General features: G+C 37.2%; 1 protein-coding gene across 3 annotated transcripts in view; it reads right to left on the bottom strand.

Annotated features, from left to right (window-relative positions):
• ASAP2 (ArfGAP with SH3 domain, ankyrin repeat and PH domain 2) overlaps positions 1-27,582 on the bottom strand; it is a 93,755-nt gene that overhangs the window by 32,643 nt on the left and 33,530 nt on the right. For all 3 annotated transcript variants that reach the window (XM_075049165.1, XM_075049162.1, XM_075049163.1), the window contains exons 4-11: positions 24,135-24,209; positions 22,495-22,544; positions 11,522-11,651; positions 9,292-9,377; positions 7,853-7,928; positions 7,268-7,354; positions 1,370-1,473; positions 1,177-1,246 (exon numbers count right to left, since the gene is read on the bottom strand). In XM_075049165.1, coding sequence (XP_074905266.1) covers positions 1,177-1,246; positions 1,370-1,473; positions 7,268-7,354; positions 7,853-7,928; positions 9,292-9,377; positions 11,522-11,651; positions 22,495-22,544; positions 24,135-24,209 — 678 coding nt within the window. The remainder of the gene's footprint in view (positions 1-1,176; positions 1,247-1,369; positions 1,474-7,267; positions 7,355-7,852; positions 7,929-9,291; positions 9,378-11,521; positions 11,652-22,494; positions 22,545-24,134; positions 24,210-27,582) is intronic.

Genomic DNA, 27,582 nt, shown 5'->3' on the forward strand with positions numbered 1-27,582 from the left:
AGTGGATTTTGTAGCCTCTGCCAGCTCTGAGCTGCCCTAGCTATACTCCTACTGGTACCACTACTGCTTGTCCAATGCCAAATGCATTTACAGCACATGGAGACACCAATACAGAATAGACTAACAGACTTTTCTCTGAGAAAGACACCCTCATATGCACTCAAATGAGAACAGGGATAAACTGGTGGACAATCCCAAAGCCATAGTAATGGCTCTACTTTGCGGGCCTGGTTTTGCACTCCTCCTTAACTCCTCGTTGTCAACTCAGAAGGCAACAGCTTGTGGTTAGATGCACAAATGAGAGATTGATTAATTTTTGCTGCCAGGGTCAACTTGTAGTCATAGCAACAGGCATAACAGGATGAAGAACAGAATGGTTCATAACAGGATCAAGAAACAGGACTGTTTATTAGACCAAGAATGGGAAATACTGTCACTGAGTTGATTTTGGCCTTAAGAAGCTTTTTTAAAAGTTTTGAGAAAGCAATATAAAAAGAGAAAAGTTATGGGAAAGCAAAACCAGCTGAGTTCAAAGCCAAGTGTAGTAGGTCCAAAATATGAAAGTATACAGTTTTAAAATTTTAAGTATAAATATAAGAAGTTTTTTAATGCATTTCAAAGATTGGTAGCCAAGAAAGAGGGACTTCTAACTCTCTCTCTCTTGTCATTATGGTAGAAGTTGCCTTCAGAGTTGCTTTTCCTCTACAGCTATTCCCCAGGAAAGCTACCTTCGTAACAGATATTACCCATATAGCAGCAAAGCTGGGGGAGAGAAGAGATTCAGCATTCTCTTAGTTTGTCTTGTAAATATGAAAAGTTGTTTAACCCATATCTAAAAGATGGCTTAATGCCCAACCATATCTTTCCAAAAAAACAAAGTTAGAATTTGTATTTTTAGATAGCCTAGTACAATATGAACACTTTACATGAACTGAGTCATTAAAAAAAGCCATTTTTTTCCCATTAACAGTCATGAGCATTAAAACAGTTGTATTTTTAGATACTGTGTATGTCTTGACATATTTCTGAAAGACTGCCTTAAAAAAAAAAGTATCCATCATATTCAAAACACTGCATCAGGAATCCAGCTAATTCCAAATTATAAATATAGAGCAGCATAGCTTGCCTTTTTGTATTAGCAACCATGTACATAAAATGTTGTAAACAAATACTTACTGTACCATGGGAAATTGTAAGAAAGCCATTTTTAACTGAGCACTTCCTTTTCTGCCACACTTTTCTGATTCTGGTTTAAAGGGGGGGGGAGAAAAAAAAAAAAGTGACTCAGTTTTTAATACATTTAGTATTACATCACTTCAGCTCTTAGGACCTAATTATTTTTTTTTCAGTAGAATCCAGCAGTGCTTACCCATCACTTTTCTTGTACAGACTACCATTTCGTTCAGTGCCATGTTCCTTGTTTCCCTGAGGCTGATGTAAACTGTAAGCTGTACTCTGACGAATCTGAGAATCCTGAAATATACAGAACAGCAATTTGCAATGCATTCCACCATTTCAACCAAAATATCCCCCCTATTAATGAGTTTCAGAGCCTTTCCCTCCTGGTCTAATCCTACAGGCCAAACAAAGCACATTTTTCCTCCTCAGTGAGAGAGAACAAGATCCATTTCTTTTTTCAGAGTGCAAAAAAACCATTTGAGAAGTAGCCATTATCAGCACCTGCCAAAATCCTCTTACTTGCTTTTATTTTAGCTTTGCTATTGGCCTTAATATATGGGTTTTTTAACCCAAAATTTAATTGAGCAGCGGGCTTTCCAAATCATGCAAACACTGCAGTGTACAAACACTAAAGATTATTACCACATGCAATTCCTAGGGCACCCTTCCACTGTAAAAAGATTACATACATAAATTTGAAGTGGTCTTTCTTGTGGAAACTGAGTCAAGTTATTGTCTGAAAAGCAGAAGAGACCTCCTGGAAACATAGTTCAGGAGGCATACAGGAAAATCGAGAAGTTATTTTCATAAGAAGAATAATTTAAACCAAAATATATTGAACAAAGTAGAATTCTGGGACAGGAAGTGACAAGGATTAACTAACCTTCTCACTGCTCTCAGAACTACCCAGAGGCAGGACCCACTGTTGCCAGAGTCCAACTTCTTAAAAAATAAGAACCTGATAATGAGGAATCTGATGTATCATGCTATATTAGCAGAAGTAACATGATGGGATGGACTTTGCAATGCCTACAATAACAACGACTGGTACTTATAATAGTTATTGTTTTCTTTTTTACTATCTTTGCTCTATGAACATAATACACCTCTGTTATATATGGCAGATAATACAAGCATAGCAAGGAAAAAAGACACAAAGAAAGCAGCTCACTTAAAAGCTATCTGAGCTATTCTAAGCAAAAACCTAAGACCTATTCAGAAATAAACTTACTAATTTGATAAAAAAAATCTCTTTTGCTAAAGAGATAGTCTGTCTCAGATATACTGGGAGTACAATCACAGGATATATCATTTGGGGTTTTCAGAGTGCACACATGGTAAAATAGAATATACAGTGATCTAAAAAGTATGAATTAAGAAGATAGTTTCTCTCTAACTACAGTTAGCTTCATACACTTTATTAGCCTAAGTATAAGACATCTCTGAATAAAAGCAAGGGGAAGAGACCAGCTAGAACCAAGAACACACTTGGACTGTCCTTTTCCCCAGAGAATGCCAGCTCAGATGCAATGCTGCTCCTTTACAAGCTCCAGCAGTAGATTCTGCTACCAAAGCTACTAATGCAGCCAAAGGTGTTCAGGATCCTCCCCAACAGTAGTGACAACACAACATGCCCAAAATATGATGGTAGGGACAGAGCTACCACCTACACCCCTCTTCAGTGCACTTGGGACTCCACACCTCCAAGCTGCAGGATTTCAGGCTCATCCTGAATACAGCACTGGAGCTTAGTGGTCCCGAGAACCATGAGCCGAGCTCTAGACAGGCTGCAGCACTGCTTGGTGCTCCTTTTCAGCAGAAGCAACCTGTGCCCACTTCCCTGCCTCTCAGCTAGTGATATAGAAACCTGTATCAGGTAGCTACAACATTGATCTGAGGTTTTTAAAGGCACTATATAACCACCACTTAAACGTCAGTGCCTGACAAAGCATCCCTTTAGATTTAAACCAGTCTGTTTACTGTTCCTCTGCAGCCTGTTTAGACAGAATTATTTGGGTTTGCACTCTGGCTGCCCAACATAAGAACAGAACAACATTTAAAAAAATTCTCGACACTCATTAAGAACCGCTGCATGCATACATTTACTGACTTCTGAAGAAAATCTGATCTGACATTGCCTGTTGTGTCTTACTAATCCCTTGATCTCTGCCTCCCATTAGTCAGTAAAGTAACTCCATTCCCAAGAAGATTAGAGGCCTTACAGGAAATTAATTTCAGTTCTCCACATCCTCAATTACATAAAGATTTCAGATGACCTGCAACACCTGCCCATAAGACCATTCCCATTACTTAAGACTGCTGGTACTTTTTGTGCATTATTTTCTGCTGCATTTCAGCTACCTCCCTTCAGCTGTTTTTTACACTCAGCTGCTGTGTTTGGCCAAACTGGCAAGCCAATAATACAAGCTTCCTGCCTCATTTCAACCAGAGAGGAAGCTGCTGTAGCTGACGTGTATTTCCACACATTCACTACTATGAGCAGTATCTTTAAAAAACGTAATACTATTTCATGAAAAGAACTTAAGGATAAGACAAGGAGATTTTCAATTTTAAATCCTTGATTCAGGCCATGTCAAAATCAATAGTGTCCAACATAATTGCCAGATGATGGATTTCCACAACTCTTTGACAAACAAGTTCATGATTTTGATCTAGCTCCTAACAGACGGGATGCCATACCGCAAATCACTATTACAATTAACATCGTTCCAGGCAATTTCAGCATGCCTTTTCCATATGCAGGCTCCCCAAAGGATCTTCCCTTATTTCTGGTTTGCATATTGCACATAACAGGAGTACAAATCACAGATAACAGTGTCAGACCCAGTGGCCTCATCAGAGGAGCAGGAACAATGTACATTACCTATGGGAGGAAACAGCTCACTGCAGGGTATAGGACATACCTAGCACAGAGTATTGTAATTTTAAATATCTCTTGAAAGTAACAAGATCAGACAAGACTGAAGTACACAAGCCTAAGAAACTGAACTTTGTCCACTTTATCAGCTTTGAAATGCAGATAGGCATACAAAAAAAAAAAAAAAAGGCAAGTCATTTCGTTGCAGCATGTTTATAGTGAATCACCTCGCTGACTGTAAAGAGGCTTGAAATGATCTCTTCTAAAGCCTTATAAAGACCGACTGACTTCTAAATCAAGCTGAATAGCATAGCTAAAAGTGAAAGAAATGTGAAAACAGTATTCTGTAAAGATGGTCTGTGACTACTGATAAGAGAGATTCTAAAAACCTATTTATCAGCCCCACTATTTGAACATGACAGAACTCTCCATACAAGATGCCTTAACTTATACACAGCAAATTTTAGCTAGCCATTCCACAGCTCCCACGGAGCAGGATTTTAGACTGTCTGGATCACACCTGTGTGTAAAGCTGCCAAAAAGCACTTACAGCTCTCCAAGAGCCCGAGCTTCTCTTGCATTTGCAGGATCATTGCCAAAAGGATGTTTCAGAGGTCCATCCCTTATCTATTACAGCCCCACAAAGCCTCCAACAGATATATCTGCCAGAACCCCCTGCAGGCAGCCTCTCCTATAGCACAGCCACCATAATTTTTGCCAAGAAACACAAAATTTATCCTATTTTCCAGTGGCCTAAATAGATTACAGGTTCTCCCAAACATGTAGAAGCAGCAGAAGCAAATCTCAACACGACAGTAAGGCTACCTTCAGAGAGGACACAGGAAAGAGAGAAATGAAGGCAATACGACTCTAAGGTTGACCCCGAAACTTGTAGGAGCTCTACAGTTTGAAAAATAGAAGTTTAAATATTAAAAATTATGGAGGTGTACACACAATGACATTTCAAAAAGAAGTTTCAATACAAACCAGGTTTGAGGAAGTTCTGTGCAGGAGGAAACTACGTACACAGACACAACAAAAAAGGTTCACCATGCGTGTTTCTGTCCTTTTTTTTTTTTTTTTAATATAACAGAAACAGTATTTGTCAACATTCTATTATTTCATACATGAAGTCCATTTTAATTGAAAATACATATATCTCCAAAATCTTGCAAATCAAGCAACTGGATTTAGTTCCCAAAAGAGAGTGAAAAGGAAATCACCAATTTGTCTTACAACAATTTTCTTTCCCAAGAAAAACTTTTTTTTTTTGTAATACAAAAAACAGAAGAGGCGAAAAAAAGAACCAGTCTTTTCATACCAACAGAAACAAGCTCAGAGGAAAAAATCCAGTTTCTTGAAATCTGAATGGAAATCATGCCAACTATTTTCATTAAAACATAGTAACACTTACTCTCCTAGACTTCGGTCACAAAACGTAAATGCGTTTCAGGAAGGAAAAAGAAATCAGTTATAGTAAAAGAAATTACAGTGCAACAAGAATAATATTAGTGGGTCGTACAGTAAATTATACCAGGATTGTTTGGCATCCCACTGATTAATTGATGTTTTCAAAAAACTTTAAAAATAATTATAGTACTTCCCATTCTCTGTAGGTAAGCATCTATATCTAAATTTGCAGAATAAATAAATAATGAATATAGCATAAAGCACTTTTAACACTTATTTTTAAATGCAACAAAACCAGTACAAATAATAAATTTATGTGTATTATTACATTTTTCAGTCTGTGAAAAGATGTGTGCTCACCACATTTTCCATATACATTTAATACCAGTATCAGTGATAAACAGGTAAACATAGAGAAGCAACACTCCCAGCAACCATGAAACCCAACTGCTTTTATTACCTCTCTTAAACAAAGACCCGAATAAAATAGGAAGCCTGCTAACACACCCTAAACAGCAAAGACTCGTTACTGAGAGTGGACAATCAATGGTGAATCCCAAGTAGTCACCATTTCCACGAGGATGACTAGGCTTTCATTCCACAGAGCTCAAATTTGGAAGTTTTTAGCAAATGCACCCCTAAGTGAGTCCTAAATGCCAGGAAGAACCTAAGAAAGTGCCTGCAAACTTTATGGGCTTTGTACACAATGGTCATTATCACAAACTTCACATGGTAACAAACAGCACCTCAAACTGAAGAGTGTTTAAGACTGTTCAAATGCCTATCAGCAAGTCATAGAATAACAGAATGGTCTGGGTTGGAAGGGACCTTTAAAGATCATCTAGTCCAATCCCTGGGCCATGGGCAGGGACATGTTTCACTAGATTAGATTGCTCAACAACCATCATCTGGCCACCAGCAAGAGCTAGGAGTCACCACAACCTTTATGGCAAGGTGAAAGCAAGACTGGAAAAGATCAAGGAAGTCTGAGCTCTACAGACTAAACTATTTCACTGTGATCCCTCTCAGAAATAGAATCTGAAAAGGGAGGGAAGAGGCTCATTCATCACTTACGCATGGCCCTGCAACCACACAAAGGAAGCTAGCTGGCATTTATTTATATGAAGCGGAAGCACTAGCAATCTGAAACAAAAGTAGACCCAATATTTAGGATTAGATTATACAAAAGATGCTTGCTTCCAGATCATAGTTTGCCAAATAAAACTACTCTGGAATTCTTTGAATCTAACAGCAATCATAACCGAAACTCAAAAAATACTTGTTAGATTGCTGAACTGACCCAGCTCTCTCATGTTTGAAAACTGGCATCTTGCAGCAGAGTAGCAAACTTAATTGTCATTTTTGCAGATGACAAGAGGTGTTTTGGGATTTGAAGTTCAGTTTTACATAATCTTTATATAGTTTGGAATGTTATTCTGAGATAAGACTGTACTAATGGAGTCTCCTTGATACTGACAAAGTTCTTCCATTCTCAGTTTGAGCAACATAGACTCCAGTGTCTATTAGTTCACATACAGTGCACCATCTTAAGTATTTTTCTTTTTGTTACCAATATTGCAATTATTTTGCAGTAAGTCTCATATTTTTAGTGGGAATTCATTTAAAAAAAAAAAAAGCCTTTGTCAGAAACATTCATAGTATCAGCATCAAAACAAATATGAATAAATGAAAGAAATCAGATGGCTGATCAAAGTTAAAACAACTCTATTTCAACTACTAACATTACATTAGAAGTAATTAAAATGGGTATTCCAAAGTGAAACCACCTTATATGCTCACCTCTTTCTGATCAACCTGAAGTGCTGATTTTAAAATATCTCTAAGCTGGGTTAATTGTCGTCTCTCCTCATCTTGTGCTTGTTTAATCTTGAATGAAGAAAAACACAGGTTAAAAATAACATTATTGTTTCTTTTCAACACAGTTCTTCCAAACTTGCTACTGAATTGGTTCATTTTTCTGAGAAATGTTCAGCAAGAATGAAAACACAAAGAGAAAAGATAACGTGATCAGTTTATTTTCCTTTATATGTTCAGAAAACTTGATAATGGCTAGGATGTTGCTGGCTTAAGACTTTGATATTGCCTCACACTGTTCTTACTTCCTTGTGTTCAATTTGAAACCACGTTATTTTCCACTTAGTACACATTTTAGAGCAAAGGCTGTTTTCCTAACATTTTACACAGTGGGGTCCTGAACTAAAACTAAGGCTTCTGGATATGATATTAAACCAAAATTTTACTCAAAAATCTACTCAAAACCTTAAAATGCTGACTATTAAAACAGTCAGCCAACCTGAACCAAAATGATCACAGTTCTACTATAAAAAACTGTTTACAACACAAATGTGAAAGGTTGCTACTCACTGTATAAAGATCTGTGGATAGTGTCTCAATTGAAGGCTTGAGACTTTCAACTGCTTTTAACCCATCCTGAAAGAAACTTAAAAACAAAAAGCAAACTGTTATTAAATTTTACTTTGTATTTTCTATTTAAAACATTGCCAAAGGAAGGTGTGCATATTATTATGCCATGCCATAAATTTCAAAACATTAAACTTTTTTTTTTATGCATCTTTGACAGATCCACCTCTTTATTCCCACCATAGCTTATTCTAACATGCAAAATCCCCAATTAGATTCAGAACTGCCACAATCCACTGCCACATAACTTTTCCTCATTATCACCTTAAACACAGGTTCTCATCCCACTTTTTGAAGGCCCAGAACAAGCAAGATTCATCTGCAGAACAGCAAAAAAGCTCTAGCAGATGCAAAATAATTGTGACTTCTTGGAGCCCAATAATTTAATGTCTGGTGCAATCTTCTTACTAAAGGAAAACCCCTTTGTTTCCCAAGCATTAATTATGGCCTATATGCAAACTGAATAGGACACATATTACAGTATCATATGTATTTTTGTATTGGCACAGTAATGTAATCTATGCCAAGTATTCCAGGTCTTAAAAAAAAAGAGTGAGATTTGAAAAATAAATTTAAACAAACCACAACTACACACACATTTGATTAAAAATTGCTGCACCATTTGCAACAGAAATATTTTCACTCTGGGAAGCAGACATGAAAGTGACAACACAACACAGCATTTATGTTGTTGAAGCTTTATTAAATGGACAGAGCAGATGGTGAATCTGATTTTAAAAGTGACATAGCTATATAAGGAAAAAACCTACATAGATGCAGACTGGTCTTTTAAGATGAAAACTTACTGTTTTAACAGGTTAACAGCGGCTTTTTCAAGTTTATAGCTATGACTTTACTGCTATATTATTGATCCGTAAGACTACCATAAAAAAAGTACATAATTCTAATGAGAGCTTCATGTTTTATTACTGAGTCCTCCAATTAATTAGAAAAAAAAGATTCTTTCAATATAGTTTTATTCCACTGCTTATGCAATTTATTTTTCATGAGCACAGAATTAATTTATATCATTGCTAGATACACTCAAAAAAGCCCGTCAAAACTAATGGACCACTAACTAATAGACCAAACTAATAGCTCTGTTTCAAGAGTAGTTTATGAAATATGCCAAATTATTGTGCGTCACTCCTTTGGAACAGACAATTACATTCTATGGTACTAGCTCAACCTCATTACATGTTTTGGAATACAGTACAAAAGCAATGACTAATCTATGACAAAAGCAATTTGTCAAAAGACATCAGCAAGAACAGCTGAATCTTACATTTATTTTGAGAAATTTTAAAAAGTGATGATGTCAAATGTTTAAAACAAAATATTGCTCCAGTTATTGTGTAGATATAAAAAAACCTAAAACATACTTGCACTGAGCATGAAAATACTTGATCAAGTTCTGAAGCAAGTCCACTCCTTTTTTAATCTTGATTTCATTGACTTTCAGCAGGTACTGTTAAAACAGTAATTCACAAAAGAAACTAATTATTACTGCTACAGTATTTTTTTAACATTTTTTTTCAGCTATATTTCAACAAGCTTTAACAGCTGCAGCCTTAGAAGACCCAAAAGAGAACGCATCAAACAATGTCTTCAAGGGTTAATCACACAAAAGCAATTGTTGTCACCACTGATTCTTGATACCCTGTGGGGATACTACACTATGATTAGTTCAAATTGTTAAAACAGCCTTCATGGCTCCTAGTGGAAGCCTGTGTTAAAATAAGCATAAAAGAGGATGTGTAGTAAATTTAGGAACCCATTCTTAAACCTAGCAGCCCATCTAGGTATCTGTCTCACTAGTTGTTAAATTCATTGCTAAATAGATGTCATTGAGGAAGAAAGCAGTTTACTCAAAAAAAGTGAGGGATTATTTTAAGCATTTTTAAAATCTGCCTTCTGATTTTATCATTACCTCTATCAATTCCTTATACACAGTTATTACAGCAAATTACAGTTTAGCAAGAGATTTTTAAAATTTACTGTCAAGCTAAAAAAAAAAAGTGTAATTAGTGTCCTTTTGCATAAGGCACAATCAAAGTCCACATTAAGTGACAGCTCCTCCCCTGAATGCCATAGCATGAAAGATGTCAGTCATGCAAGCAGAAGTTAGAGGCTGACCAAATATTTACAGGAGTCTTTAACTGTCCATCAAATGACAATTTTTAACCCCTGCTTAGACAGTGACCTCCAAGCAAAGGAATGAACATCTTCTCAGCAATGCTCTAATGCATCTGGTTTTCCCCTACCCGCGGTACAACCTGAATGTTTTAAACCCACTGAAATAAGGTAGTATCCACGTGCCAGTTTTCGATGTTGCAGCTTTTGACACTGGTTCAGGTGAACAGATGATTAGCCTAAATGTAGACACGTGCACTGGATAATATTCAATTAGAAGAATGACCTCTCTAACTCCTGTTAATTTAAAATGTAGCTCTAGGCATCTGGTATTCAGTTAACTTTCACAGTTTTTAGAGAACTAGCTTGCACTTATGATACAACTTCAATATGTCACACTTCTGATTTACTAACAAAATCAAAACAAAGTCCCCTTTTAAGACTATTCAGAGGTAACTGAGTTTAAACTTCTTTTCCCCCAAATCAGAAGAATACAGGATACACTTCAGCTATTCCACATTTAAGGTAACTTGATTCAATTTCACAGACTTCACCCTGCATTTTACTATCACTACAACTGACTAAAGTGAACTCCTCCTATGCTGTGACACAGGAAGAGAGAAGCATCTGTTCCTGGTTGTTTTTTAGGAAGGATACAGATGGGCAATTAGCTGGCAACATCCATATGTTTATTGGGTACTCAAATCCCTTCATCAGTTTTGAATACTTTAGTCTGACTCTGTAGAGGAATGTGAAGCTTTCCTACTAAGTATCAGTGCATGCAGTTACTAAAAGTGGTATTCTGGACAACTGCTATTAAGCTATGTAGGCATATGAGTAAGCTATGTAGGCATAATCATCATAGTAAAAACAGAAGAAACACCCGTGGTGTATTTTGAATCAACGCATAGAAAGAACGAACACAGCAACTTGAATTCCAAACCATGGAACCTGACATGCCCTTAAACAAACTGAACCAAAAATATTCACATCAGATTTAATATACTGCAAAATCACAAAGATTTCTAAGTAGAAACATTCTGAAACATCTCGAAAGACAACTGGATTCCATCCTTAGCACTTTTTTTTTCAGCACCAGCCCAACAGTGTGCTAGACTCGAGTCTCTCCTCATAATAACGCCACAGCTGTCAGTGTAGGGAACAATTCAGAGTATGGTCTAGGGCTTAAAATAACTTACAGTGAAGTAGGAGTGTAAAGGCTTACTTATTATCATCTCTCAGTCTTTAAATGAGCTTTGCATTATTTATTTTTTCTACAGCTTACTTGCTAAGTGAAATTAGATCTAGATTCCCTGCAGAGTTAGCACATCAGGATAATAAAAAAGTGCTTTAGCAAATGGAGTCCACTAATAACTTAGCATTTCCCTTTAACATCACAGTTGCCATTAAATAATTTTGGTTTACAAAATTTTCCTAAAAATATTAGCAAAACAATATGAATTTCACGTTAAGTCTTACCTCACACATCTGTAACTGGAAGAACCTTCTTTCTTTCTCCATTTCTTCCGCAATTTCAGCTCCACTTATTTCTGTACGGATCATCCCATGCAGCTTAGCATGCTCTTTTTTCTCCTTCTCTATTTTTGTACTATAAGGCAAAGAATCAGTCAATGAAGTGAGAAATCCACAGCCTCTCAGGAAATCTGATTATTCACAAAGTCTGCTGACAGATGCAAAGCCAAACTCTTGTACCTTTGCATATGACTTACTTCCAGATGACATTTCATTTGAAATTTGACAATGACTAAAAGATCAGCAATGACATACAGTAGCTGAAATTTAATTCAATCATCTGTTAAAATAATGTCCTGACAGATATTCCAAAAGAAGATACTAACCGAGAGGAAGATACTAAGTTCTTGCATTGAAGAAAAAAAATCCAGAAACAAAATAATGAATTTTAATTGAAAACGTAGGGGGATGTTTAATCCCAACTGACCAAACACTGGTTAACAGAGTTCAATTATGTCACCAGTTTTATTGAGTCTTGCCTGTCATCAAGTCATCTTCTATATATACAGGATTTCCTAAGCCAAAATCACATTTGCCATCTCTACTTGCTGCTGAGCCAGTTGGCACTGGGAATGCTGGCCAGCCGGCTGTGTTGCAGACTTCAAAGTCTGCTAGACCAGCTGTCCTAATTCCCTAAAAGTTTCCATGAACATTTTCCAAGAGCTCTGAATAAAACAAGTTCTCCTGCAGAATATAAATTAATAACCAATGCCTGCCATACAGTATAACTCCCCTAAACACACTTATGTAGAATAGCTGTAACAAATGCACATTATTCCAAAAGGCGGTAGCATAATTATACTACACAGTTAGACAAGCCTGATATGAAAAAAGATTATTCATAAAAGAAAATACATGAGGGTATTTACTTTTCAGAGAAATACTTTTAGTTTGCCACTTGAAATGTTTAGAAGCTGAAAATTCTGGAAAAAGTTTCCTGAGGAAATGCTATACTGCTTTTGAACAAGAGGAAGCATTATACAGGAAGCAGATGAAAGGAACAAATAACACATGCACTGTTGTACCTCCTCTTGGGCAGTCAAGTGTCTCTCAGCTCTCTCTCTGAAAAGATGACATGTCTCAAGTGCTCTCTTAACCTGATGTTAACATTACCATAGCAGCTTATGGGAAAATGTCCTAGATGGTCTAAGGACTTCCAGTCAACAATATATTCTGTACTTATACTTCTCAAGAATGAGGAACTGCCTCCTCTTACACCTCAAGCAGCAAGCGAAAACTAGAATTAATCCCATTAATCCCATTCTGTAACATTCCCACAGGGAAACATTTTGAACCCACTGTGCTCTCCGTTCTGGCAGGCACAGCAGAGCCAGCCCCATGGAGTATTCCAGCTGCCAGCACATCCAGCCAGCACTACACTCCTCCTCAGCCCATCACATCCCCCCAGAAGCAGACATTCGGAGGGAAGCTCCTCTCCTTTGAAATAAATATTCTGAAAACCTTCACTCACCTGAATAAAAACTCCAGATTCCAGAATGTTCTGTTTTCATCAAAATAAGTCTGTACTCTTACCCACTTACTACCAATTATGCCATTTTGTAGCCACAGAACACAGAATCCAAACACAAGAATTAACAAGACATCAACAGTGAACAAAGAAGATAAACCATTACAAAAAGATTCACAGAAAATTACAAATATGCAGCTCCTCTCTAGCACACACACTAGGAGAGTTTACATTATATCATACTTCATAGTTCTAAAAAAGTCGAACCTCAGAGCAAAGATCCAGGATGTTTTTAGTTCTCTCAATTTCCACATTAATCTAACAATTCATGAGGCCAGAGAATTCACTGAAACATGAGTCAAGCCTAATAACTATCAATTGCTATTGTACTGTATTTTCATTGTTTACAGAGAACAATACTTGAACATAGGATGACATAACCACCTCCAAAATTTTAAGAGCTTATTAACATCCCATAAGGTGTCTCTAAATGCTAGTTAAACCAAAAGACAACTAAAACTGCCAAAGAGTCAAACATTATGCACAGTATTACAGCATACATTGTTTTGAGAAACTGAATTCCTTTTAAAAAGCAAGCTAGATTTCAGTGAAAGAGTCCTTTCTACTCTTTAAAGGATAAATCACAGGCAAAAAGTAGTTAAACCAAGACTAAAGCATACCAGCATCTACCAAGTAATTCATAGATGTAAGACATCCTTGAAGCAGTTTGCTGGAGCTTAAGGCTCCATGGCTTCAAAAACTTTAGAGATGCTTTACAAAAAACCCTAACTACCTCTTGGTGACAAGTACCAGAGATACATGATGGTGCATTTCACATTCGCATTTCCTTATTATTTATGCTTTTAGTCTCTAACTACATTTTCAGCTTTGTAATCCAGAATTTAACCTGTTGTTTTGCTACAGTAACATGCTACCTCCTATCTGACTGATACTACAGGGCACTTTGTTTCTAGGGAAACAAACCAACCATGTACAGCAGTGTTGCATGCAAATCTGAGTGCTAAAGGTTGGCCGTGTTTCCTGTCCAAGTGTAAGGGTCAGCTCAGCTTCCAGTGTCACTCTACTATGACATTAACCAAATCCTTCTGGCAAAGACAGTTCTACGATGTACCACTGTGGGATTTCCAAATATTGCAGGGTATTCAGGTTTTCCAGACAAATCAATTAAGCAAAATTAATAAGAAAATTGGGCAAACTAGAAAAATCCTCTAGAAGCAGTAAGAAGGAAGCAGATGTTTTGTACAGCTGCTGTTCTTGAAGTGCATGCAGCACATATCACATATATAGATTTTGCTGACTAGGATTAAAATCTGAGCACACTTCAGTCCATTTACAATGTAGCTACACATGACTAATACACAGTGAGCTGAGATTTGTGTAACAGACAAGTAAAGCTGAAATACAGGATGAACAATTACAACAGAAAAGTTGATCAGATACAAAATAAATAGGCTTGCCCATTCAGCCTCCACTATATGACTATTTTTACAGCTTCAATTTGAAATACAACTGTTTTTCAATATAAATTTTAATTTGTATTTAAAAAAAAAAATCAATTCTGTCATACAGATCATGGTATAAATAAACATCAAAGTACGGATTTTTATTTTTTTAAACTTTAAAAAGGACAGGACCTATTTTACTGTTTAACATGCCAAAGACTGGTATTTATTTTCAGCCCGCAGACAAGGGTAAACAACTAGAACACCCTGTATGCATGCAACAGTAGTGAACTGGCTGGCTGGGCAGCAACTCTGTCTTTCTTCCTCTCCTTCCCCATACACAAGTAAGCAAGGCTGAATCCAGGTACATATATGAGAAGGTGCAGAGACCAGGAACAGCACCTGGAAGGCACAGACTTGAAGTACTCTGGAAAATGGAGTGCTCCCAAGCGCTATTTTGTTTGACAAAATAATACACATTTTCATTTCAAATATCCTTTTTTTTGTCTAGTCTTCTTTTTCAGTCTGACTCAACTCCAGCTCTGGCATCCTAGCCTTTCAGTGAAAGAGCCACCATCTTATTTCATCCTACTGTCTGTCAAGGCTGACAGTAAAGCACGACTCTCTCTCTTATCACCCAAGTCTTGAATGTAGAAGTCATCTTTTCCCTTTGGAAATGTTGGAAAGCTTTTTTCTTTCATTCATCCTGCGCTGGAGGATGGGCAAGAGGGCAGAATGAGCAAAACATGTCCAGATCTTTCCATTATTTCATCCATAATAGCTGCAGATTCATTCAGAGCTTTCTCCATTTCATTTGCAGGTAATCTTTTTCAAAATAAAAATACTTAATATGAAATCTCAGGCTCAGAGCAGAATATTGTGGGTGTTGTTTTCCTGGACTTTAGCAAAGACTTTGACAATGTTTCCCACAGCATTCTCCTAAAGCAGCTGGCTGCTCATGGCTTGGATGGGTGCACTCTTTGCTGGGTAAAAAACTGGCTGGATGGCCAAGCCGAGAGAGTTGTGGTGAATGGAGTTAAATCCAGCTGGCGGCTAGTCACAAGTGGTGTTCCTCAGGGCTCAGTACTGGGGCCAGTTCTCTTTAATATCTTTATCAATGATTTGGACAAGGAGATCGAGGGCACCCTCAGTAAGTTTGCAGACAACAACACCAAGTTGGGTGGGAGTGTTGATCTGCTTGGGGGTAGGAAGGCTCTACAGAGGGATCTGGACAGGCTGGATCGATGAGCTGAGGATAACTGTATGAGGTTCAACAAGGCCACGTGCCGGGTCCTGCACTTGGGTCACAACAACCCCATGCAATGCTACAGGCTTGGGGAAGAGTGGCTGAAAAGTTGCCTGGTGGAGAAGGACGATGTATTGGTCAACAGCCAGCTGAATATGAGCTGGCAGTGTGCCCAGGTGGCCAAGAAGGCCAAGGGCATCCTGGCTTGTATCAGAAATAGTGTGGCCAGCAGGACTAGGGTAGTGATCGTCCCCCTGTACTCAGCACTGGTGAGGCTGCACCTCGAGTACTGTGTTCTGTTTTGGGCCCCTCACTACCAGACAGACGTTGGGGTGCTGGAGTGTGTCCAGAGAAGGGCAACGAAGCTGGTGAAGGGTCCAAAGCACAAGTCTTATGAGGAGCAGTTGAGGGAACTGGGGTTGTTTAGCCTGGAGAAAAGATGGCTGAGGCGAGACCTTATCACTCTCTACAACTACATGAAAGGAGGTTGTAGCGAGGTGGGGGTTGGTCTCTTCTCCCAGGTAACAAGCGATAGGATGAGAGGAAACGGCCTCAAGTGGCACCAGGGGAGGTTTAGGTTGGATGTTAGGAAAAATTTCTTCATCGAAAGGGTTGTCAAGCATTGGAACAGGCTGCCCAGGGAAGGGGTTGAGTCACCACTCCTGGAGGTATTTAAAAGGTCTGTAGAAGTGGTGCTTAGGGACATAGCTTAGTGGTGGACTTGTCAGTGTTAGGTTTACAGTTGGACTCAATGATCTTAAAGGTCTTTTCCAACCTAAATGTTTCCAGTATTCTATTCTATGATTCTACATTGAAGCTACCTTGTTTAGCACTTTCATTCTGCCACTGTTTTCAAGATGTGACCTCCACTTTGTCTTATGTACATGCTTTAAAAGGAAACATGGCAGAAATATCTACAATCTACGAATATCAATAATCTACTGAGTCAAGTTAGAGCTCTGAAGAAGTAATTTGAGAAGAGCTGGCAGAATTATCAGATAAATTTTTTTAGATATTGTTTTAAAAATGAATTTACCAAACCAGAAACATCATTACTTAAATAGCTAGGCAGACATCTTCATAGAAGACTGTAATAAGAATTTGTTCATTCTTCCATTGACTTCAAATGGTTCAGAAACAACTCATTAATGATAGAGTTCTACCTAGATAAGAGTGCTTGCGTTTCTGCACAGTAACATAATGCATCTCAGCCTACTGCCTTGATCCTATAATCCCATAAGCACATTCAAACAACTTGTTCTCTTCACTCAGTTGTGCATAAAAGACCTCATGCTCGGCTTTTAAAAGGAGAATGGGAAAGAAGGAGAGGGAGCCAGCCTTCCCAGGAAAAGCTTGTTAGTTTTCATTAAGCATTTATGTTTCATGGCATTAGCATAACACTTATTAGCAGAGGACTTCTGAAGATAATATATATTTACAGGCCTAAAAATAAGACACCTTTACTTAAAAAAGTAACATTTCTTTCTTTTCAGGAAAGACAGGTTTATGTCTGGAATACAGAATGTTCAGCTAAAAAATGAGTAAATAATATGCTTCAGTAAGTTTATGCTTCTATTTCCTGTGCAAAATTGATACAGTGTCTTTACCTCAAAATCTACCACAACAAGACCCATTAAACTGAAGAATGTGGGTGAAACCTGGCTCACTGCCTTGTTGAATACGGTCTGCCTGCTGGGAGAATGAGCAGTTTTCATGACATGTGTACTCCTTCCCCATATGCTCCCCCAGAGTGTCTGCCATTAGTGTTTAAGTACATGGGGGAAAGAAACCGCCTCATAACAGAAAGAGCCCAGTCTGCACCAATTCTACACAAAGGACACAGACTAGTCCCACTGCGGTGCTGTAGTGGCAGGCAGCATCGACCACCTCTTATATGGGAAACAAAGACTGTAACTGAGGTCCTAGAGAAATGCACTGCTTTTAACTACTTTAAAGCTTTAAAAGTATTTTAAAATCTTTATGGCTTCAACTGAAGTGTGTTAATGACTGATGGTGAGAAAAGATTAATTATTCATGAATGTCACCTCAGGATGTACCCAATTTTTAATTGAGGTAGGCTGGCATAAAGCTATGGGTTACTTGCTCCTTTTACTCCCTTATTCAATAACAGTCCCAGGGTACAAAAAAAAAAAATGGATCCAGCCTCCCTGAGTTACTTCAGCTAAGGTGCTCTTCAGGAAAATACTCCAAGAAGTTAGGTAGCTACAGGGTGAAGAAATTGCATAATAATCAACATTGATGGACGGTGATCCAAAAGCATAAGAATGGATCTTAATATCACTGTCCCACACAAGACTAGATACATGGCAATTTTTGAAACACACTCAATTACATACAGAGCTTGAAGTAGCAGCTCAGAAATTGTTACAGGGAAAAAGCAAAACAAATGCCATTTTTTTAATTAACTGAATTTCTTCTGAAATAGGTCACACCTGGGTATTTTAGCACCTGATATGTCATCACACAGGTGCAAGTAAGAGAGACGAGATATTGAGGCAAATAAGCTCCAATTCTTCCCTATAAAGACAGCCTATCAAGACAGAAATCAGGATGAAGACACTGTCACTTCTCCACAGACTAGAAAAATACCACTTTGATATCTGGCACTTAGCTTCACAGGGCTGTACTTGTGACTAGGAAATGCAGATGAACAGTATGATTTTAAGCATGTGATACAGAGGGATACACAGACAAAGAGCAGCCTAGCTGCCTTGAACGGTTTGTTAACACAAAGGGAAAAGAAAAAGAAAGGGAAAAAAAAAGAAAAAAAAGAGATACTCACATATTTGAAGAAGCATCACTGGAAAAGACAGATAACTAAGCATAAACCTAGGACTGGTTTTAGGCACAGTCCAAACAAGGAGTCATCTAAGGTAACAGATTGAAGAAGGCTGAGCAAACCTCTGGTTATCAACACCTACATCCACCAGCACCATCCCACTCCAGCAACACAAGCTGTAGGTGAGACTGAGATTAGTTCTCCCAGGCTCTTTGCCCTTTTTGTGAAGACAGAGACTGAAGATACTACAACAAAGAAATCCAATTAGTGATTAAGAATTCTTGAGATGACTCTGCATCCACCCACTGCTACAGATGACCAAAATGCACAGCTATAAGGAAGTTCAGATCCATTTGTGACAGCCACAGAATCAAAACAGTTATTATCTCAAGAAACCTCAGTGGCATGTATAATAACAACCCAGAAAAACCTCACTGTTTTCCTATGTCCAAAATTTAGTAGATGATAAAGCTGACCTGAACAGATTCAGGATCAAATTAATATTCTCACCCTAGCTTCAAAATCACATCATTAAACTTCCTGTCTCAGATTTGTAAAGACCAACACCCAATAACAGCTGGCAACATCTCAACTTATCTGGGAACTGATCATACGCACAAAAGGGCCTGACAAATCGCACAGTCCTACTGCAGGGGCGGAGGTCTCATAGAAGTTGCAGTCTGAATTTAACTCAACGGGACTATGGAAAACTGGCCTGCTCCTTGGTAGAAGGGCAGCTTGCACTGAAAAACAGTATTCCCTGACTGCCAAATGTAAGCCACAATAACTAATGTCTGCTGTTGTAAAACAGCCACAAGAAAAAAAGGAAGGGAAAAAAAAACCCAACCCAAAACCAAAACCCGCTTGTTTTAAAGAATTTTCCTGTACACAGAATTCCCAGGCTCCCTGTCTCAAGCCTCAAGCAGATGATCCTTTGGTCTTGATCAAAGTGAAGGAGTCCAACAGGCTAGACTAAGAGCTTTAAACTCCAGAACATTGATGTGGAGCTTTCATCCAACCACTTAAAAAAAACTAGAGCACACAGCAATTGTACCAGCCCACCACCTGAAAATATCACTGCAAATGGTAATGGATCTGAAAGAATTTCCTGATGAACATGTGCTACCTTCAGTTTTTGCATGTTGAATAACCTGACATGTAAATAGCTTAGAAATAAGCATTGTCAAGGAGGTGTGCTTCATTTGTTAAAAAATCTTGCAGAAACTACAGAGGTAACTTGGAAAGAGGTATCTCCTTACAATGGAAAAAGAAACCTGTTTTGGATCAAAACCTAAGTGTCTTATTTGAAAGCAAAGTCATAAAGCAGGCTTTCTAAAGGACTGTTGGTTAAAAGGAAAAAAAAAATCTCACGATATCATACAAGCAGCATTGGACTCAATTCCACGGACAGAAAATAAACACAATATCAACATCATGTTTTCAGGTCCTTAATGCACTAACATACACACTAATGTTTCCAGGTATCTACTGTCCTTAAACTCAAATGAGAATCCCCAAATATACAGATTCAAATACATTTTCTATGGGTATTTTTACTTCTCAAGCATTTAACTAAGTTAAAAAAAATTATTTCTGGAGTACCTGACTCTGAAACAGACTACCTGCTCTGACCAAACTGAGGATCAAAGTACAAATCTTTACATCACTGCCAACATCCATCCTAGTGAATATTCTATCAGAAATTCCAAAAGCATTAGAGATCTTGGTCCAGTAGTAACAGTGTTCTTGATATATGTCGCAGCAGTGTGCAAATGTATTTTAAGTTCTTCACATAAACTCTGTGGGATGTCACTATCAATAAGTTATACATAAGTAAACAAGCTTTCAGATCTAGCAATCAAGCACTGGTAGACAATAACAGACTAAATTACAGGACAGTTCTTTATGGCCCATCCTCAGAGATCAACTACTGCCATAGGCAATGATTAGAAATCTTAATTACTTCAAGAGCCAATAACTGGCATGGCACCAAATGAGATTGTTCACTGGTATTAAGAACATGAAACACCGGAGCCATCACAATCTTCCAAGGATTCAGACTGGACATTTATCTCACTGTTTCAGAATGTCTTGTTATGAAAATCCAGCTATAGCTAGGCAGTTTCAAAAACCAAAAGCCACTCAGGTCCTCCTCACAAACTGAGCCTAGAAAGCAGTAAATAGACTGTTCTCATTGTTATTCACAAAAGGAATAATGACATTTAGCTAACTTGCTAAACTTGTTGCTTTTGTGAGTAAACCACCTATAGGAATAATTTCTGAAGAGTATTTGCACACAACTTCAGATGGGCCAACTCAGTGGGCACCAGAGAATCGTTGTAACTTTGTGCAATTAAAAAAAAAAAAAAAAATTAAAATGGTGCTAGATTATCAGCCAATCTAGGTGGCTGGGAATCTGCAAGCTATTTATGTTAAACACTGTCATCATATGTGATTCTTCTGGACCTGATGGTCTGATACATGCAGCACTATCTCAGAAGATCAAAGATGCTGGATGTGTGACATGGAACTCAGCTGATAGTCACAATCCAGGTAATACTGGAATAAGGAATAAAACCCACTACAAAATTCTACTTCAGAGACTATCAGCTGTGGATACAATTGACTTGGCCAACCCAGGAAACAACTGTTCTTGATGTAGGGCACTAAATCACTTGAAGATTTATGAGGTACCAAAGTTAATTATGTTTGATCTTAGGTGCTGAGCTTTGGTGACTCATTTGATTCATTTAGCTGGATATGAAATTGTGTTATTAAAACTGATTTTATAGCTGTTTATATTGTGCATCAGGTACCTTCAAACAAGTGGCTTATGGTAAGCTGAGCTAGACACACAACATGGAACACAGTTGACAAGACTCAGATAGGTGTTCATCTACTTCTAGTACACAATACACCTGCTGAGAGCATCCAACCTTGGCATTAAATGCAGAAAACATCCACATCTTTAAACAAACTTCACTAATTAAATGTGGCTTACTAAGGTTCCTGATAGTGGATCAATCTGGAATTGTGCAGTTTTGGAATGGTAGCAGCAAACACCCCCACCGGCCTTACCACCTCGTCAGTAAGTGCTGAAGGCTCAGCATCAAATAAGGTCTTCCTAGAGACCTCAGCCTTGGGCAGAGTCTCAGAAGATGTGCTAGAGCCAGAGACATTAAAGAGTCATTACAGGGGTTTTAGGCTAACAAATCCAGAATTAAATCTTGCATACTCTTGATACTTTTTGTCAAGACATTTCAAAAGAGTCAGGCATAAATTATATCATTTCTTCTGTGTTCTTCAACTAAAGAAACTTGCTAATTATAGTGAATTAGTCACTGATGAGAAGAAAAAAAACAAGAACAACAAATGCTTAAAAGGACATCAAATACAATTATGTTGCTGCACTTTTGGTAGTTAAGGATGAAAACACAGGGTGGATAACTTTTCATTTTACATAGCAGTGTCCTCCAAAAATAGAGGAAGGCAGAAAAGGAAGTCCACTTTCACATGTAGTAGATTACAGGGTAGTAATATGGATACTATAAAAATTTTTTAGAATTTCTTTCCTAATTAAAGCAAAACTTTCTCAATTGAAGTGGAAGAATATGCAGTGGAAGAACATGCACTGGGAGATTATGCTCATTACTTGGAACATCATTAAGCAAAGAGGTCTACCCCAGACACTAACTGTCATGGCACAACACACAGGCACGACAGTTTACTCATTAAATAAGCTGTATATTACAGAATTTGAATTGATTGTGTCTATGCAATTGTATTTTCACACAACTCCAGGTTTTTAAAAAAAAAGAAAAAAAAGAAAAAAAAAGCTCAGCTTCTGAGCTAGGACTTCTGGCTGGGACCTTAACATTAAATAATGACCTTTACAGATTTCAGTTATACTTCCCTTTTAAATAAAGTTTAAAAGATACATACACTTTTGTTTCATAGTCCTTCCAAGCTTTATCAAAGGGTTTTTTAAGGTCCTGTAAAGAAAAAAAAATACAGTTATTTACATGAAACATACTGTGGATCTAACAATGAAGACACACCTTGGCCATCTGCAGCACCTACTAGAATAAGGGACTCCTCTCTCTCTTGAATAGCTCACCTAAGGACTGTGTAAAAGCAGTCTTGCATGTATGAAAAACAATCTTATACACAGAATGAATACGCTCATGTTTTTAAAAGTATCTCTAGGATACTTTTTACAGCTCCATTTTAATCCTCAAAAGGTATAACCACATGTCATCCCAAGAGCACACTATGCAATTAATCAAATCAGCTATTTTCTCATCATTCCATCTCTGTCTCCACTGGAAAGAAGCGCCTGTCCTGAGGCTGTGGTATAGCCTTGGCTAAGGCCTTGATTCAACCCACTAAAGTTAAAGAAATCAGTTTCCCACTGACTTAATGGGAACAGTATAGGCCATATGGCTTGACATAACTAAGTCTGTGAGAATTTTGAATTACTTATATTCCAAATTCCTTTATTTTTTCCCTCTGAAGAAGCCAATTTGGATAAAATCATCTTAACAAGTTGTAAAACTATTTCGCTGATGTCTAGAAATGCAGCAGTTGAAATTCTGCTGCAGTTCAAGAGATTAGTCAGCTAAAAAAAAAATATTGTTAACTGTCAGACACTGGAAAAACTTTGCAACTACAGATTATGAACTAATTCTTACATGTCAGCTAGTTATTTTGACAATTAAGAAATTAATTAAAGCAGCATTTGATTATTTTCAAGTCAGGAACACGGGGCAAGACTGTATTGTAATAAATGTATTTATTCTTACGTAGAAATAGAGAAGAACAAGAGAAGCGAATTGTGGTAAGCAAGCAACACAAAGATAATAAGCCTATCTTACTAAATAATCTCTTTATCCTCCAGTAATTTACAGAGACCATTTTTAGTCTATGTACATTTTTCTTCATCCTTCGATGTCCTAGAATAATAGCTGCCAGTCACTTCCTGTTTACTCAGTAGTAAACAAAGTGTAAGCCAAAGAAGTTTGTTGGCTATAGGCTTTGAAATTTATTATAAACATATCATCATTTGAGTCCTAAGTTGTTATTATTTCAAATACGAAATATCCTCAGGGCACAAGCAGATTTCAGCTTTTTTAAGAAAAATCCTATGCTCGTGCAGTCTAATCTGTCTTTATTAATAATCCCTGTAGTTCCAGGTACGTTTAGAATGCTAAATAAATATATTAATAATAATCCTTTTAAATAAAGTACTACCCCCTCCTCAACTAAGTAAATACCTGAAATTTTACACCTCTTTCTCTGCTTATCTTCTATATCTCAGGGCTGCTTTTAAAGCTTCTCAAATGTTGTTTTGTATACATAGTGAAGAGCATGCTGTATGTGAAACCACAAACGGAAGGGATGACTCAATTCACACAAAAAAAACCCCAAAACAAAAAAACCCAAAACCAAACAAAAAACAAACCTCTTGTTTATTCAGCTAATACATTACTTCAGTATCCCATGCCTTCCATCAAATAAGATTAATACACTAGCTAAATGTATTTATTGTACCAATAATAATTTTATATATAAGATAAACATACCCCTTTTACTCCTTTCAGATCTCCCTTCAGCAAACTGTCCAATGGAAAAGTGATTATGTTGTTCATATTCTGAATCTGTAACAAGAAAATTACATCAAAACATTTAATATATTTTAACACAGAACATACACTGTCTTAATTCACACATTTCAGAAAGTTTCACAAGGAAATCTTATATATTATTTTTCTAACCCTGCTTTATGAAGATGTTTATCAGTACAGCCAGTAATCAAAGATGGAGGCAACATGAGTTGATTAAACTTATTCTGGAAACTCTATAACCCAAGCCAGCAGGAAACCTGCAGAATTACTGCTGATGATAAATATCTCATCCAACAGTGACTGCAAAGTAAGACCACTAATATTTACATTGCCTGATTTCACTGTTTAAATTATATGAAAACAATCATACAGTTTTTCACCACTTATATATTTTAAGTTCATCACTATATTTTAATCTTGTTTACTTTCCAGTCTCTTCAGACCTATTCCATAAAACGTATCTGCTATTCCCACAATACATGGCATCTTACTCTGACAGAAGTTATAAAGACAAAGAATGCTGGCCTGTAAAAAAGCCACTATTAAAATATTTTCCTCATGTTTCTAAAAAGTAATACATCTGCCTTATTTATCTCATACAAACTTTGGAATAAGAATTTTATGAGGTCTTGAGTATTCAAGTAATTCAAGAGTAAACAAGTAATTAAAGAAGAAAAAAGAATAATTCCAAATGACGACAACAGTAAAATAATCATGGTTTTAGATAAGTAGCTGTATGATAGTATTTTGATAAGGAAGAAGAATGAAGAAAGACAGTAAGAGTAAGAGAGTTAGTAGCATACAGCAGGAAAAGAAAGACTTCATGTCCAATCCTTTATGGTTCAGGGAAAATGTTCAAGGTATGGGCCATGATGTCTTAGGCACAGTTTAAACTGTAACGATTAAATGGACTGCACTGAAGAGTAAAAACCAGAGTATTTTAGAACCACACAATTGAAAAAATCAGAGTAACTTTTGCAGCAGTTTGGTGAAGGTTGCCTTTGGATAGGTTTCTTTTTTTGATGTTATTGTTAGCTGTTCTTTTAAAATGTGGTTTTTTTTCAAGAAGCGCTGAAATGCATATATGAAGATGGATTTCAAATGTTCAAAGCATAGAAAGAACTTTGCATCATGTAGCAACAAATCCTTCTGTTTCTTCAGGAACAATGTCAGGAACATCAAAGTCCCTTTTAGCATAACCCACCCAGAGAAGAAAGGACACTAATGGAAACTTCAAGAAAAAGACATTTCCAATTTTGATGCTTCAGCCTCCCCAGAATGGAAAAATACAAAACACTATCACCCTATAGTTACTTGGTGGCCTCACTAGAACAGATGCAGGGGTCTTATCCCCAGTGGTACTCAACAGCTGCTATTAAAACAAAGCCCCCAAGCACCCCCCCCTTCCTCTTGAAAGATACTACCTTACTGTGTTTGCTTGAAATTTCAGCCAGTAATCAAAGACAAAGTGAACATACATCAATATTAAAGGTTAAACAGATTGCCTCTGCATGGCAAGGTTGAAGAAACACAGAAAATCTAGTCTTTTAAACTCTTAACTCAAATCACATTTTCCCTCCTCCACCCTACTTTTCCTCCTCCCCCAAAAGCTGCAGGACTCAGCCACAGCCCTTTAGAATCAACAAGTTAAGTTTCAACTCTGCGTTTTTTTTAAAAAATAATTTCTATAAAAATTGAATGAGCAACATCTACACATGCTTAGCTGGCAGTGCTGGAAACCATCCACCTCATAAGTTCTCAGCAGTACTACAACATCTGCATAGCAACATAACCATGCTCAAGTTTACTAAAATTGTATGTTGTAGATATAGGAGATGAGTGAAAAGGTTTAAATCACACAAAACTTAGGTAAAAAATAAAAACTTCTAGAAGACAACAGATGGAACACATACACCTATGGACACAGACATCCAGAATGGCTATCCAGGTGGAGAAGCAGAAGAGGTCTCATCTAAGATAACATTCTATGCAGTTTTCTACTTTGTTATTCTATTTTATTAGTATGATGCAGTCAAATGTCTAACGTAAAGATCAATACTTTCAGAGCCTCCATTTAATTACTCCTCACATCCAGATAAACAGGCAGAAAGCATTTCTCAACAGCAGACTCAAGACAACTGTTCTTTCCTTATGTCAGGAAAGAAAAAATGTCAGACCCTGAAGGATTATCCTTGATATATTCATGTAAACATTAATCAGCCTCCAAAACAGTTCTGGAGGTTTCCTAGAATTTCAAGTCATGGGGCCTGAAGTCCAAAGCAACTTTAGAAAAAAGAATAGGAAAAAAACCCCAACATTCTTTTAAAAAGTTTGGAGAATATTTGCCTATTCAAATTAATTCCTTCTGTGTGCTATCAGTCTATTGTATTCCCTATGCTCCTATTTTATTTGCAACAAATGTAAACATACATAATGCATGAATTTGCCATTATTAACCCAGTTAGATGAATCATACTTGCTCATATTTATAAATCACCAAGCAATATACAGAAGAAAGATCTTACATGTTTTTTCCCTCTTTCTTGAGAAGCTTAAACTGAACTACCTAAAAATATAGATCCATTTTTGGTATGCAGAGAAGCATTAACATGCTGCAGTTCCTACTCTGTGTGTATACAGGGAGCTAAAATGTATACAACTGCCTCTAATGTCTGTGAAGCTTTTCTGCACCTTTGTGCATGTTTCTTTTTCAAGAATATTTTAAAACATAAAATAGTCAAAATGTAAAGTCATCCTGTGTCAGAGGAACACTAGCAAGTTCCACATGTTTTAAAAAAAAAGAAAAAAAAATAATAGTTGACCTGGTTTCCGCTTCTAACACTGCTGCTTTGGCAGACACAGTTTTCCCCTGACAGCTTCAACAAGGTAAGATGACAGAGACAGGGTAATAAATTAAAACTTCCCAAGTTGGAGAAGGCTCAGAGGAGGAGAAGAAGAAATGGCAGGGGGGAGAACATAAAAATAAACAAACATGTAGCTGCCAGAAGTGATGGTAGAGGCAACAGCCAAGCCAACATTTGCAAAGGGGAAAGAAGATTTTCAAGTGGATTCAGAGCCTATGGCTAAACACTGAAGTTCTTCTTTTGCCAGCCCTCCTGATTACTCTAATGAGTCTTTTCCAGAACAGCTTTAGATACTGGTGCCTGCAGTACTTCAACAGGTTTTGTTTTCTAAATAAAAATAAAAAAAAGCACCTTTTCACTATTTCAGAAGTTAAATACTTTTCTTAACGTGCAGATAAACAGAGCGGACCTTAAAACATTTTCAATTTAAATTAAAATTCAGGCAGTCGAACAGTGTATGATATGACTCCTATTGCCATTACTAAATTCTAGATGCAGTCCATGTACATGGCTGTGGGCTTCTCACCCACCAATGAACTTGG

This window comes from Buteo buteo, chromosome 17 (assembly GCF_964188355.1).
Source record: "Buteo buteo chromosome 17, bButBut1.hap1.1, whole genome shotgun sequence".
Lineage (NCBI taxonomy): Eukaryota > Metazoa > Chordata > Aves > Accipitriformes > Accipitridae > Buteo > Buteo buteo.